Genomic DNA, 12,990 nt, shown 5'->3' with positions numbered 1-12,990 from the left:
GTCTGTAGTATGCAAACCATTGTTACATCAAATCACCGAAATCCGCCAGAGAGAATGAGAATCAGAGCAAGAAACCACAGGGGTTAGTGAGGTGGGCAGTTGCTTTGGTACGGTTTCAGTAGTTCAGATTATAAGTGCCAAACCATGTGGAGTGGGCTTTGAAACAAGTCTCCCAGGCCTGGGAAAGTACTGAACTACAGAGGGGCACGGGCATCTTTTTATATAGCATGAAACATGACATATGTGCATGTCTCCACCCTCACCACAGCCTGTTCCCCACCACCACCACTAAAGGAGACTCCAAATTTGCGGGAGTTCCTTACCCTTCCGTTCCTCCAAGAGTCTCTGGGCTTTTGTAATAAAGAGATAGGAAATGCCAATGCCCTCCAGTCAAAGACCCCCAGGCACACGCCTGTGGTTGAACAAACCGGGTGTACGGCAGTCAGAGTGAACACACAGCGTGGAGAACCATGGGGCATTTCAGGAAGAGGGCATTAGAAAGGACTTAGAAGATTTGGGCCTGTGTTAGTGACTTTGGAGAGAGTGAGAAGGACTTTTCTTGGTGTTTGATGCCATCGGGAAGCAAGTGTGATTCTATGATTGGTTATATTAATACATCTTATTTAAAAAGAGCAAAGCTAATGCTGCAATTGGTACAGAAACAGTAGTCTCTCAAGTTAGCCAGGACAGCAAGCAAGATGTTTGGTCATTTCTGTGACTTGGACAATGTTCATGGTTTGTGTTCAAAATCGTGGGAGTCCAGCTCCAGCGTAGGGGTGGGATGCCCGAAAGTGCAGGACGGAGTCGACCTGTGGAGAGACAGGACGTGGAGTCAGATGGAGGTGGTCTTTCGACAAAGTACCGATGACAGCTTTATTTATACCATTTTTCACAAGGATATGATTATTTTTTATTGTTCTGTAGATTAATTGATATAGGCAGTTGATTAATAGGTATAGGCAAGCTTTTCCTTTCTTTTTCTTTCTAATCTATTCATGGTTGGTCAAGTGTTAGATAGGTGATTGTTTTTCTGTTCCTTGACCGAAACTTTTCCTATCAACATGGACTCTATTGTGTTTAAAGTTTCTATGCAATGCAGTTTCTAAGTAGTGCATGTGACCGTAGGAGCGTGCAGTATGTAGCAGCAACTATGGAGTCTATCAGCTCAGGGTGAAATACAGGTCACCTAGTGCCACAGTTAGCTAGGATTCTTTCCCACAAAAATATTCTTAGCAGCTTTAATGAATTTATAATCAATCTATCTTTACCTTATACCCCTTTATAGGTCACAGTAGGCAGCAAACTAAATTTCCCCTTCTTATCTACATTTCTCTTTCTTCTGTGTGGATACCAAAATCTCCCTGACATATGCTACACAGGTCTCCATGACTCCACTACTGCAGGGACTAAACAAGTTCTTACATGGTGAACAATGCAAGGGCATTCATATCATAGAAACTGTTTCTGTTTTAACTACAAACCTTAAACCATAAACAATCACATCAAATATCATGTATGATTATTCATTTGATTTTTATACTTTATATGTGATTCTAATAAAATGTTGATGTGGTAGGTAGATGCAAGATACAGATAGAAAGCATGATTTAGAACTAAGAAGGCAGGTGTAGATGATCAGGTTTGTGCCTACAGACCACATATTAATCCAAGCTGAACAAGGGCAACTAAATATCCACGGGTGTAGACAATTTCTCTCAGAACTGGGGGGCTGAGGTTCTAAGCCTCACCTCTGTTGGCCCCCATTTTCTCACCTGATGGCCCCCCTGCGACTGTGCCTGTCTTAGGTTGTTCCTCCCTTGAGGAATCTTACCAGTCTCTGGCTAACCAGCCATCTTACGGGGCCATACAGGGAGATGTAAAGCTGGTAAGTGAGAGAGAAGTAATATTTGAAAAGGTTATTTTTTCACTTCTTTGCAGATTTATGCTCCATGGCTTCTATGCCCAGCACTTGTCTTGAGGTATCTTTACTTCCTGGAAAATTATGGTATTTGGTAATCTCACATATAAGGCACAAAGTCCAGTAAATGACTGTAATTAGGATAGAAGAAAAAAAAACTATAGAAGTAGCAGAGGGAAGAAAACATGAGAAGATGTGTCAGACGGGGTTACTCTATTCAACATTCTCTCATAACTCTATTTCTAGAAAACTTTCCATCACTAGTGTCACTAGCATTGTAATAATAAAAAAGGGGGGTAATCTCAGTGGAAATGGGGTGGTCAATGTTTGACTGACTAACAGTAGGTTTCGGTACTTTATGCCAAGATCGCCATTGGGCCCCTGGGTGTTCCATTCTTCAGGAGCACTGTCCTGAAAAGCTCCTGGGAAACTTATGTTCTCATCCTTTCCACACTGCTCAGCAAAGGTTAGTTAACCCTTAGCAAAAAATGCAGGTAAAAGCAAAGCCAATAGTATAATAGAAAAAGCAAAATCAAGGTGGGTAATAGGGGGAGCCAGCTGTGAAAGCCCCTGCTTTGTGGGGGTGTTCTTCCAGCTTGAGCTTCGCTACACAGCTTGTGTAGCATGGCTCCTGGCAAAATATGATTACAGAGTGGTCTTATTTTTGCAAGCACGGTCCAGCATCCTTGCAGCTGCGCTTGTCTGATGTAATGTCCCATGGAATTGTTTGTGCGCAACAGGAGAACTCCAAGGCCTTGGCTATGGATGTCAGGTCAGCTCCTAGCAACACCGAGGTCTAGCTGATAGTACGGGCCAACTTCCAGATGTCAGGGGCTGCTTTTCTCTTTCTCAAGAGAGGAGGCGAGGAGAGACGAGGGTGGGCGGGATTTCAGTTTTCTGAAAATTAGGTAGAGAGTTTGTATAGTGTATGTACAGGCAGTAACAGGGCAGGAAGGCGGAGTAGGTTAATATGAATTGATAAGACCCTGTGTCTGCTTCATGGTTTTCAAGAAATATGTTTTTTTAATATAAAAGTTTAAATATAAATTAAAAACTTGAGCAATTTTGAATTGGCTTCTTGGTTGCTGCGTTGTGTTCCTGGTATTGTGAGACCAATCATGTGGATTAGGATCTTAAAGGGTAGGCTTTGAAAGCCAGGAGATGCTGAGCTATTGTCTTAGAGTCCAGAGCCTGGGCTCCAGCTGAAGCTGATGCCTGGGTCCCCATGTGTTTGAAGAAGTAACAGAGCCAGTCGGGCACCAATCAGAAGCCAGGCTCAGGTACCCACTGTCTCCATCCCCTGAGGATCCAAGGAGACAGAGTTTCCTAGGCTCTCAGTGTCCCCAGAAACTGGCAGCCCTGACACCCACCTCAGTTCTGGGCCCTGCTTATTGTCCCAGCAAACCTCATCAGCCAAGGATGCCAAGGTGGGGGACACGGTCCCTGCTCCCAGGCATGCTGATTCTACGGGAGAGTGAGGGCATCCCACACCATCAGCAGAGAACTAGCCAGGACTCATAGGATAGAGTTTTGGGAAGTGGGGTCCAGGAGGCTGAGGACACGGCAGAGAGGAAAGCACCGTCGTAGGTGAATTCAGAGCACTCTTTGAGTTCTGAAGATCCCCAAATGCCAGGAAGACAGAGCCAAACTCTAAGGCGGAAGAGAACCCTCTCCAAGCCATAGCAGATACGCATTCGTCCAGCACCCAAGAGCCTCGTGAAAGCAGCTGGAATGAACACCCAACAGCGCCCTCCCCTTCCCACCCGGCTCCCTGGGTCAGGTGGCTGGTCCGAAGGGCCTAGACTATGCAGGGTAGGGAGAGGGATGGAAAGAGAGGCCTCAAAAATGGGAGTGCAAGGGTTGGAAGAGTTTTGGAAACGGAGCAGCTAGAGGGAGAGCTGGTCAAGGGGGGCAGAGGTATCAGGAGGGTCTGTTTCCTTGGCCAGGCTTGAAAAGAATGGGGTGGCCGTCTGGAGCCTCTCGGGGTCCGGGCCGACACCTGCGCTGGGGACTTGCGCGGCCGGCCGGCGCCGGAGGCGGTCGGGGGGGCCGAGGCCGCCCTCCTCCCCATCCTCTCCCGCTCCCCCTGCCGGGAGCCACAGCTCTGTGCCGGCGGGGGAACCGGTGAGCGGCCACCTCTGGGCCCGCCGTTGGCAGCGCCGCCGCCCCCGCCCCCGGGACTGGACGTGCGCCCCCCCTACCCCCCGCGGCGGCCGGAGGCTCGGGTGGGGTCTGGCGCCGGAGCCCGGGGCCCTGATGTCACGGCTCGGCGCCGGGCTTCCCGCCGCGCGTCCCGGCCGGGATCGCAGGTACGCGACGAGGCGGGGCGCCTGGCAGTGCGGGCCGCGCGAGCGGGGTCGCGGCCTGCGTTCCCAGAGGGCTCGGGGACCCGCCGGACGGCCGGGCTGCGGGGGGGCGCTCCGGCGACCTCCCAACGCGCCCCCCCCCGGTCGCGCCCTTCGGCCCTCCCATCGCGCTGTCCCCTACTGTCACCTCTTTCCCCGACGGTGAACCCAGCACGAAAGGCCGAGAAGTGCCCGGCGCCGCGGCCATCGGCCCTCCTGGCGGCCCCAGGCCCTGCTGTCCCGCCGACCCGCGTGCCTCTGCCGCCTCCTGCGGTGGCCAGGCCGGAGCCCCTCCCCTCCCTCGGCCGCCTTGCCTCTCAGCTTGAAGTCCCAGGTATGTGGTCCTCCTCCCCACGTACATATGCGGCCAGCATCTCGAATTTTCTGCGCGCGCGGCACAGAGCGAGAGCCTCTGGACACTCTGCATGTGGGCTGGAGTGATGCTGCACGGGGTGCGGGACCAGCGGTGACAGGACGGGAGAACGGGGGCGCCCGGAGGGTACTTGGAGAGCCGCGGGACTTCCCCAAATGCTGGTCTGGGCCCAGGAACTCTAGAGTGGCGGGGAGACTGCAGTGCAGGTAGCGTCCCCACAGTAAGCCTCCAACTTGAGGGAAGACCATCCATGAGAGGTGGCAACCCCTCCACAGTTGTGATGTGGGGTGACGTGGGATGTGAGGTGGCTTTTGAAAGAGGTGTGATTTAATTTAGGATTATTCCCGATCATTTGAGGCTGTCCACCTTCCTAGTCGCCTTACCTGGATATGCTCCCATTGCTTTGATGTTGTTTTACCCACTTGGTCCAACCTCTTTGCTGAGGTCTAGACCCACATCCCAAATTCCCAGCTGCTGCCAGACTTGCCACAAGCAGTGCCAAGCCCACAGCCCCCAGACCAGTTGAGCAGTGGGCCCCTTGACCAGTCCCCATCTGAGCTCCCTCCTTCCTGAAACTGGCACCTCCAACTCCCTGGCCCCCAGCTCTGAACTCTGGAGTCATTTTTGTCTCCTTTTCTTTTCTTGCTGTTTCATTGAGGGGGCAAATATATCTCAGATGCCCCCCAACACACACACACAGCACGACCCCAGTCATTGTCTAGCAGGGATTCCATGCTGGCCTCCCTGCTCTGGCGAGCTTTGGCAAAAGGCCTGAAGAGCTCTTTGAGCTCCAGCTTCTGGACCTCTGTTGTGTGCAGGAACTGGCTCTGCAGCCCAGCTCACTCAGAGCCTAACCTTACGCTAAGACACCTGGGTTTTGGCCACCACCAGCCACAGGGGTTGGCTGGACTGCATTATGCTCCCTGCAGCATCACAGTGTGAAAACTCCTTGATCTTTTTAATGAGGCCCAAAACACACTAAAGGAGTTGGACTTTCCTGGTGCATCTGGTTCTGCAAAGGGCACCAAGTAAGCATCCTACCTCGGTATCAGCCTACTGGGGCCACCAATGCAAAAGCATCCTTGAGAAAAGTAAGTGTCAATAAGAAAACAGATAGATATACACATTTTCATTATCCATTCAAGCTGTTTTTATTTGTTGACCTCAGAGTCCTTTGTTGACACAGTGACTCACAAATAAGATTTTTTGAGGCCTTTTCTGAGGAAACATCTTGCTATTTGAACAGTCATCCGTGACTCTAGGTGCAGCAAGCCAACAGGGCCAGGCATGGGCGGCCTGAGCCAGGGTACGCAATGCTCCCAAGCTGGGCTCAGAAGGACAGGAGGAGAGAGCTAGTGTCTGGGCAGCTAAGGTGGGTTTCCTACAGGAAGTCACTAGGGGCTGCTACGCAGAGTAGCTTCTCATCTTCCTGAAGTCCAGAGACTGGAAACACTTTGCAAAAGAGGTCCCCCAACCCGAGTGTGAGGACAACCTATGGGGCTGGCCTTAGTTGGCATAAAGATGTCTCCAGGTGGTCGACACCAAAATGTTCTGATCCCAGGTTGGCTGAGAAATGTTGCAGGTACACCTCTGCCTTCTAGGAAACGCTATATCCTCCCACCCCTAACTCCCTACCTGCCTGGAGCAGCAAACTGTACTGGGGCCTCAGGGAAGGGAATAGAGGGTGATCCTGGGCTCCAAATAGTGTCTGGATGGCTCACATGAGCCTGCTTTTTCAGTTCCCACCCCAGCTGCAGCTAACCCTCCTCTGCATCCCCTGCCAAACAGTTCAGGGAAGGCAAGCACATAGGCTAGAGGGAGACCCAGGTCCCCAAGACGCAAAGCTTCTCTCACCCGTGACCCAGCCACACCCACCCAACTCCTCTCGCTCCTCTCCCAGAACTAGGAAGGTACTGGTTTCTTGCCAGTCCTCCTCTAAGCTGTGCTTGTCTGATCTTTGAGTTCCTATTAATACACAAGCAATATGGTCAGTGTCCTGGTGGCAACTGCCTCACTCCTGTTCACCTCCCCAGAAAAGACTAATAGGGAGAGAAGAGTGGACAGAAGCAAAAGAGCCCTCTTCCTTCTCCACCAGAGCCACCCCTGTCTACTCCCTGCAAGTCCGCCATTCAACAAATACTTCAGCACCTGCTGCTTGCCAGGCACTAGGCTGCAGAGATGAGTAAGTGCAGTGCGTGTCCTCAGGAAGCTCAGGGGCGGGAATGGGAAGAGGGGATCACAAGCAAGCCAACAATCACAATGCAGGGTGGCCAGTGCTGTGATGGGCACTGCAGGGGTCCCTGAAGGTGAGATCTCTAAGTCTTGCTCTCTAGGAGGAGCAAGAGTAGCAGGAAGAAGAAGGGGGTGGGCCTAGACAAAAGGCAGTCTCTGAAATAGAGGCCGTATATTCTGGAACCTGCCAGTGTTTTGAAGGAGGTGGGGGTTACTTTCCCACGGTGGCGTTTGGGCCTTGCTGGAGGCTGCAGGCATCTGGGTAGAGAAGTAAACTGGCTTCAGCAGGGTTTGCTTCTAGGAAGTTGGTTCTGGCTGCAGTAAGCTTGGAGGCAGGCCCAGCTTCCAGGCAGGGCTTTGCCCCTTACCAGCTGTGTGTTCCTGGGCAAGTCATTTCCCCCTCTGAACCTCAGTGTCCACATTTGTGAAATGCAGATAGCAGTTGTGAGGACCAAGATAAATATTTATAGAAAGCACCTGGAACATAACAGGCACAGAGGGACAGCGGGAGGCTGTGAAGCTGCCCCTGCCACTGGGTCTGGGTCTTCCCGCCTCCTCTTTTGGCTCCCCTGTGACCTCAGAACTTCTTGACCATTGTTTATCAGGGAAAGATCACAGGGAGAGGCTAAGAAAGCAGCCAGGAAGAAGCCTGGGTGGGACAGGGTTGGGAGGGAAGAAGCATGGGTACACTCTCCGTGCTCCAGGAGGAGCCAGGGTAGAGGTCAGGGCCTCAGCCCAGGAGAGTCCTGGGGGTGGGGGTGGGGTGGGGGAGGCGGGGAGAATGGGCTACTCACCAATTCCTGTCCCTGAGCTAAGCTCGCTGGGTGGTCCTATGCCATCCCTGACCTAGAGGGAAATGCCAGACCTAAGGATTGTGTGCCGAGGGAGGGGATGTGTAAGCAACCTGGCTGTCCAGGTTGGAGGAGCCAGCAGGCTGTCCTGAGCCTCACCCAGAGCTCCTTAACCCTCGTGCTGTGTTCCACCGGGCCCCACGGAGCTGGCCAGCCTCAGCATTTGCCCATGGAGGCCCTGGGTCCTGGGGATGTCCGCACCTCCCCAGCCTCATCCACTCACAGCTTGGATCTGCGGCGGCTGTCTGCACGCGCTGACTCGGCCTACAGCTCCTTCTCCGCGGCCTCTGGAGGTCCCGAGCCACACACGCCGTCGCCTGGGACCGGCGTCCTTCCTTACCTCGACTGGGAGTACGTGCGCGTGGTGTGGGGCGGCCCGGCCCCCGCCACGCCCGCCGCTGTCCTGCACACATCCCCGCAGCCGCGGTACGTGGTGGGCCGCGACCCCCAGAAGTCCGGGGGACCCCCGGGCCGCTCAGCCGGCAGACCACCCCGCTGCTGTACGCGCTGACCGCGGAGGCGGAGGTTGCAGCGCGGGCCGCCGAGCCACCCAGCCCCCCGGCCTCAGGGGCCGCCTACCGCCAGCGGCTGCGGGGAGCGCAGCGGCGAGTGCTCCGGGAGACGTCCTTCCAGCGCAAGCAGCTCCGCATGAGCCCGCCAGCCCGCCGGCGGCCCTCCGCACCCGCACGGCCCCCGGCGGCGCACCCGCGCTCCGCACCGCTCAGCCACCCGGGCGGGGAAGTGGAATCGGCGCGCTCTGGGGCTTCCGCGCCACAAACTGGTGGGCGCGGAGACCTCGCCAAGCAGCAGCGGAAGTGGTGTTTCACTGAGCCAGGGAGGCTGGATCGCGTGGGTCGGGGCGGTGGTGGGTTGGTCGGGGAAGGCGGCGGCGAGGCCTGCTCCAGCTCTTGCCGTCCCAGGCCCCAGGAGCATCAGGGGTCCCAGGAGCATGGAGTACTGGCCGAGTTCGAAGGTTTGTCTGAGCCCCAGACCCTTGGCATAGAAGACCCAGATCCTGGGTCCTTAAAGCTCAGTGCTGCCTACAGGCCCCGCAGTCAGAGTCGAAGCCCTTCAGGTGAAGTCTTGGCTCCCTGGGGAGGACCAGGAGAGGGCATGCCCATTATCCAGGTATGGAAGATAGAGGGTGCAGCAGGCTTGGGGTGGGGAGCATCTGGGAGACTGAAAACTTGAGCCACATTTCATCCGTTTGCCATTCCCCCAGGCTGTTCCCCAAGGAGCAGAAACCCCCAGACCATTGTTTAAGACCACACTTTGCAGGTGAGAGAGAGAGAGAGACCACTCGGGGGGCTGAAAACTGGGAGGCAGCTTTCATAGCTCTTGCCCAGCAGGAAAGGAGAGGGCTTCCCACCTACCCTCAGTTTGAGCTTCCTTACTGTCTTTTGCAAACTACATCCCCTACTCCCCTCACAACACCCTATTGTCTCTGGTGCAGCACCAAGAGCTTCCTTCCTGGTCACTGTGGTCAGTATGGGGTCCCTGCTTCCAGAGTCCTGAATCAGAAGGAAGCCGCAGTGGCATGTCCTGCAGAGGGCCTCCAGAGCAGTCCTGCGTGTGTGCAGAGGGTCTCCGAGATCTATATGGTGTCTGCCTGGCTCCCATCCCTTCCTGATAATGAAGTTTTCCTGGAAGAAGCCCCGCTGGTCAGGATGAGGTCACTTCCAGACTCTCATGTGCCCCCAGGGCTCCCAACCAAGTGAGTTCCCTCTTGCTTCCAAGCAGAGTGAGACCTTCCCTTTCCACATGTCTACATAATGCCTGAAGGGCAGGGAACTCTCTCCTAGGTGAAGCCTGGGAACCCAGGTGGGCTGGGTGGGGGCAGGTGGCCCTTGGAAGCCGCCACTTGTCTTGGCCAGAGCTTTTTCTAATTCAATGTCTCTTCCACTTCCAGTGTACATGCCTCTGACCAGCAGTATGGAGCTGGCTTGGGCTACGAGCTGACCATGCTGCAGTCCCCCAAGAGTACTCCCTCAATGAGCACCCAGAGATTGCAGCGATAGACGACTGCTGGCAGGGGATAGATGTTTCTGTGGGTGTGTACAGGTCCTGCTATAGGCCCCCAGGAACTGCAAATGGTGACATCCCAACCTTTGACCCCACTGGACTGCTAACTACTGACCCCCACACAGCTGCAGAGAATGAGCCTTTCAAATCTTTCTCAGTTGATACCCTGGGACCTCCAGGCAATGATTCCCCAGAGACTCCCTCCCACATTGCCCTAGTTTGGGGCACTGGCCAGCCTGGTTCCAGGTCAACATGGTCCAGTCCACACCTCGAGGAACTGGTTCAGGAGCTGGCCAGACTAGATCCCTCTCTGAGTGACACTATTAACTCCTATCCCAGCCCAGAGCCACCTGTGGGGCTTCTGGATGGGCTGATTCCTTTAACTGAGGTCAGAGCTGCAATGAGGCCCGACTGTGGGGAGACTGGAGAGGAGGCTGTTGGTCCTTCCGAGTCAGGGTGAGTGAGGGGGTCACCAGGGACTCGGGATTGTCCCTGCAGTCTGGGGCAGGACAACCCAGGGAGCTCTGGCCTTGTCCCCAGCTATCTCTTTAGCTCCACCCAGCTCCTGCCAACCTCTCAGGAGGAGACAAGGCCTGAAAACCTTAGTACCCACCCTGTGCCTGACCAACCATGTGGCCAGGGTCTCCCTGAGCCAAATAACAGCATCCAAGTCAAGAAACTGAGTGTGGAAGGGCTGCTGGATGCTGGGTGGGGCAAGAGCCCAGAGTCTGTGTAAGTCTGGGCCCTGGCCCCAGCTTTAAGTACCCCGGTTCTCCCTGCAGGTGGAGCTAGCTCACCTCCTCCAAAAGATGCTGCAGGTCCTTCAGGCTGAGCAGGAACAGCTGCAGGGGGCGGCCCAGGAGTGGGCCAGGCGTGGGGCTGCTCTGAAGGCTGCAGTGGGCCAGGCCTGTGCACCCCATGAGCTAGAGCGGTTCAGCGGGTTCATGGCTGACCTAGAGCAGGTGCTTGGCCTCCTTATGCTGCTTGGCAGTCGCCTGGACCGCGTGCGCGGTGCCCTGGCTAGGGCTGGTGCAGACTGTGACCCTGATGAACAAGTAACTAGTTCCGGCTAGGGGTTAGAGGGTGGTGATGGGCCTGCCGGCTCTGGCTGGCACCCTCGGCCCACTCACAGTGCCCTCTCCCTGTGGCTCCAGGCCTCTCTCCTGCAGCGACTGGGGCTCCTGGTGTGGCAGCAGGAAGATGCCAAGGAGCTGAAGAGGCACGTGGCACGGTGCAAGCTGGCCCTGCGGGAGGTGCTGATGCAGGCCCTGTCAGCTGCAGAGCTGCACGCCTACAGTGCCCTGCTGGCGGGCAAGGCCGCGGGCCTGGCCCAGCAGCGCAGCCTGGACGAGCGGGTCCGAGTCCTTCAGGATCAACTGGACGCCGTCAGGAGCAACCTTGGCCATCCTCCCCCACCCCGCAGGCCAACCTGGCCCCCAGGAACCCGCCCTTCCGATAAACCTCCCCTCTCCCCAGCTCCCCTCACCTAGTTACAGGCCGTGGGGGCGGGGTGGGGGTGGGGAGCATGGCGCCTGCCTCTTACCAACATGACTGGGACAGCCCCCGGTTTCCTCGCTCTTTTCCCTTGGGGAAGGAGAAGACCCAGGCCGGGCCTTCCCAGAATGCTTCTTCCAGGTGTTCTCCTGTGGCTCCACCTGGGTCTTATGGATTATTTGGTAATTAATTTATGGATTTAAAAACTAGTATTTCCCCTTTTTGTGATGAGAGGCCTGGTCAGGGTTGGTTGGAGGGAAAGAAGGCAGAGTTGTATTTCAATTTAAGTTGCAAAATGACCTTTTCTTCTCTCAGTAATGATGTGAAAAGATCTGAAGCTATCTTGTTTACAAACTATAGATCCGCACCGGGCCTGCCTAGAGCAGAAGAGGGACGGCAGTTGCTAGGAAGACTGGAGAGAAAAGGCCTGAAGACAGGAGGAATCGGGGGGATGCTGGGCCCTCAACGCTACTGCCCCCATGCCCCAATTCCTAACTGTTTCAGTGACTGTCACACAACAGAAGCCTAGGCCTGGCTGGCTGAGTCCAGTTCTCCTTTGCTGTTTTTACCCAAGCCCACAGTCCCACAGTGGAAGTAGGGTACTGCTTCCCTTCAAGACTCCAGGGATAGAGAATAGGTTCAGTTACTTTGCTGCCTAATAACCCTGACAAATGTCCAGTACACTTGGATTTTCCAGTACATTCCAAAGTTCCAGTACATTCATTCCAAGACCCAGAAAGAACTTTCTTCCTCTTTCAATTATGTTATGAAAACAGAGTTTATCCAACTCTCCTTTGGAAACCCCACTGGGTCCCCCAGGCTTGAGGAGGCAGTTGGGGGTGGGAGCTGAAGCTCAGGCTTAGGGGACTTGGAGGCCTACCATGCAGGGGATGAGAACCCGGAGTGGCAGCTCCACTTGTGTGCTAGAGATGCTGATCTGGGGACAGGCTAGGGTTGGGAGTCGGGAATTAGGGGCTGGAATGGTATAAACATAAGACTCATACTCTCCTTTATTTGTGCATCAGCCCTGTGTACACAGAATCAATGTTAAGTTCTCAAATATGCATGTGAAAATCTGCTTTAGTGTTTGTAGCTGCAAGTCTAGGGACAAGAACGTTGTTCATGCAAATGTTCAGTGTATTTTTGGAAGTCGGTCACATTAAAAGGCATGTGTATGTGTATTTAAAGCCAACTGACCCCAAAATGAGAAATCTCTTGCTTCTGGGTTTGTTTTCTGAAATGTATTGTCAGTAAATGCAACTGGTTGGGAATTTAAAATGGTCGTATTCATACCCAAAGCATTAGTTCTAACAGTGGGACTATTGAGCACAGAACAATGCTCACATTGTTCCTTTTTATAGAAAACATATGGGGCTTCTGCTGAGGCAGTTGCAGGTTCTAACATTATGCTTTGCTTCTCTCCTTTGAACACTGTGGGTGGGGCCTCCCCTCCAAGGCCCTCATCCTGGCTGGGCAGCTCACTCGGAGACCTGATCTGGATAGAATTTATTCTTATTTCTGCTTTTTGCCCTGTACAGCCCCACTTTGCATTCAACCATTGTGATATTTTTAGAAACACACTTAACATGGTCTTTTAGGCCAGTGAAAATTGCATACATCAGACAAAGTACCCCCAGTACAGGATGAGCATGGGGAGCAGTTGTCCCACTGAACTGCACTTTGGTTCTGGAGGTGGGGGGTGGTTCCATGGGGAAATAAGAGGCCTCTGTGGTGGTCCCAGCCAGACTGGGAAAA

The 12,990-nt window shown here is 54.3% G+C and overlaps 1 protein-coding gene, 1 long non-coding RNA gene and 1 pseudogene across 2 annotated transcripts; 2 read left to right on the top strand and 1 right to left on the bottom strand.

The window, feature by feature from the left end:
- Positions 1-500: 500 nt before the first annotated feature.
- On the bottom strand, positions 501-8,423 carry LOC140845954 (uncharacterized). The gene is made up of 2 exons (XR_012124870.1): positions 8,299-8,423; positions 501-809 (listed from the first exon to the last, which is right to left on the bottom strand). It is a non-coding gene; the product is annotated as an uncharacterized lncRNA (long non-coding RNA).
- Positions 3,724-6,825, top strand: LOC140846266 (uncharacterized). Its single transcript, XM_073222034.1, has 4 exons — positions 3,724-3,730; positions 3,875-4,227; positions 4,436-4,597; positions 6,670-6,825. Exons 1-4 carry the CDS (start codon positions 3,724-3,726, stop codon positions 6,820-6,822), a joined length of 675 nt encoding a protein of 224 aa, XP_073078135.1. The 3' UTR covers positions 6,823-6,825.
- On the top strand, positions 7,607-12,731 carry LOC140845953 (protein Shroom1-like; annotated as a pseudogene).
- Positions 12,732-12,990: the final 259 nt, after the last annotated feature.

The sequence above is a fragment of the Manis javanica genome, chromosome 14 (genome assembly GCF_040802235.1).
Source record: "Manis javanica isolate MJ-LG chromosome 14, MJ_LKY, whole genome shotgun sequence".
NCBI classification, from domain to species: Eukaryota; Metazoa; Chordata; class Mammalia; order Pholidota; family Manidae; genus Manis; species Manis javanica.
This window is presented reverse-complemented; position numbering and strand designations above follow the sequence as displayed.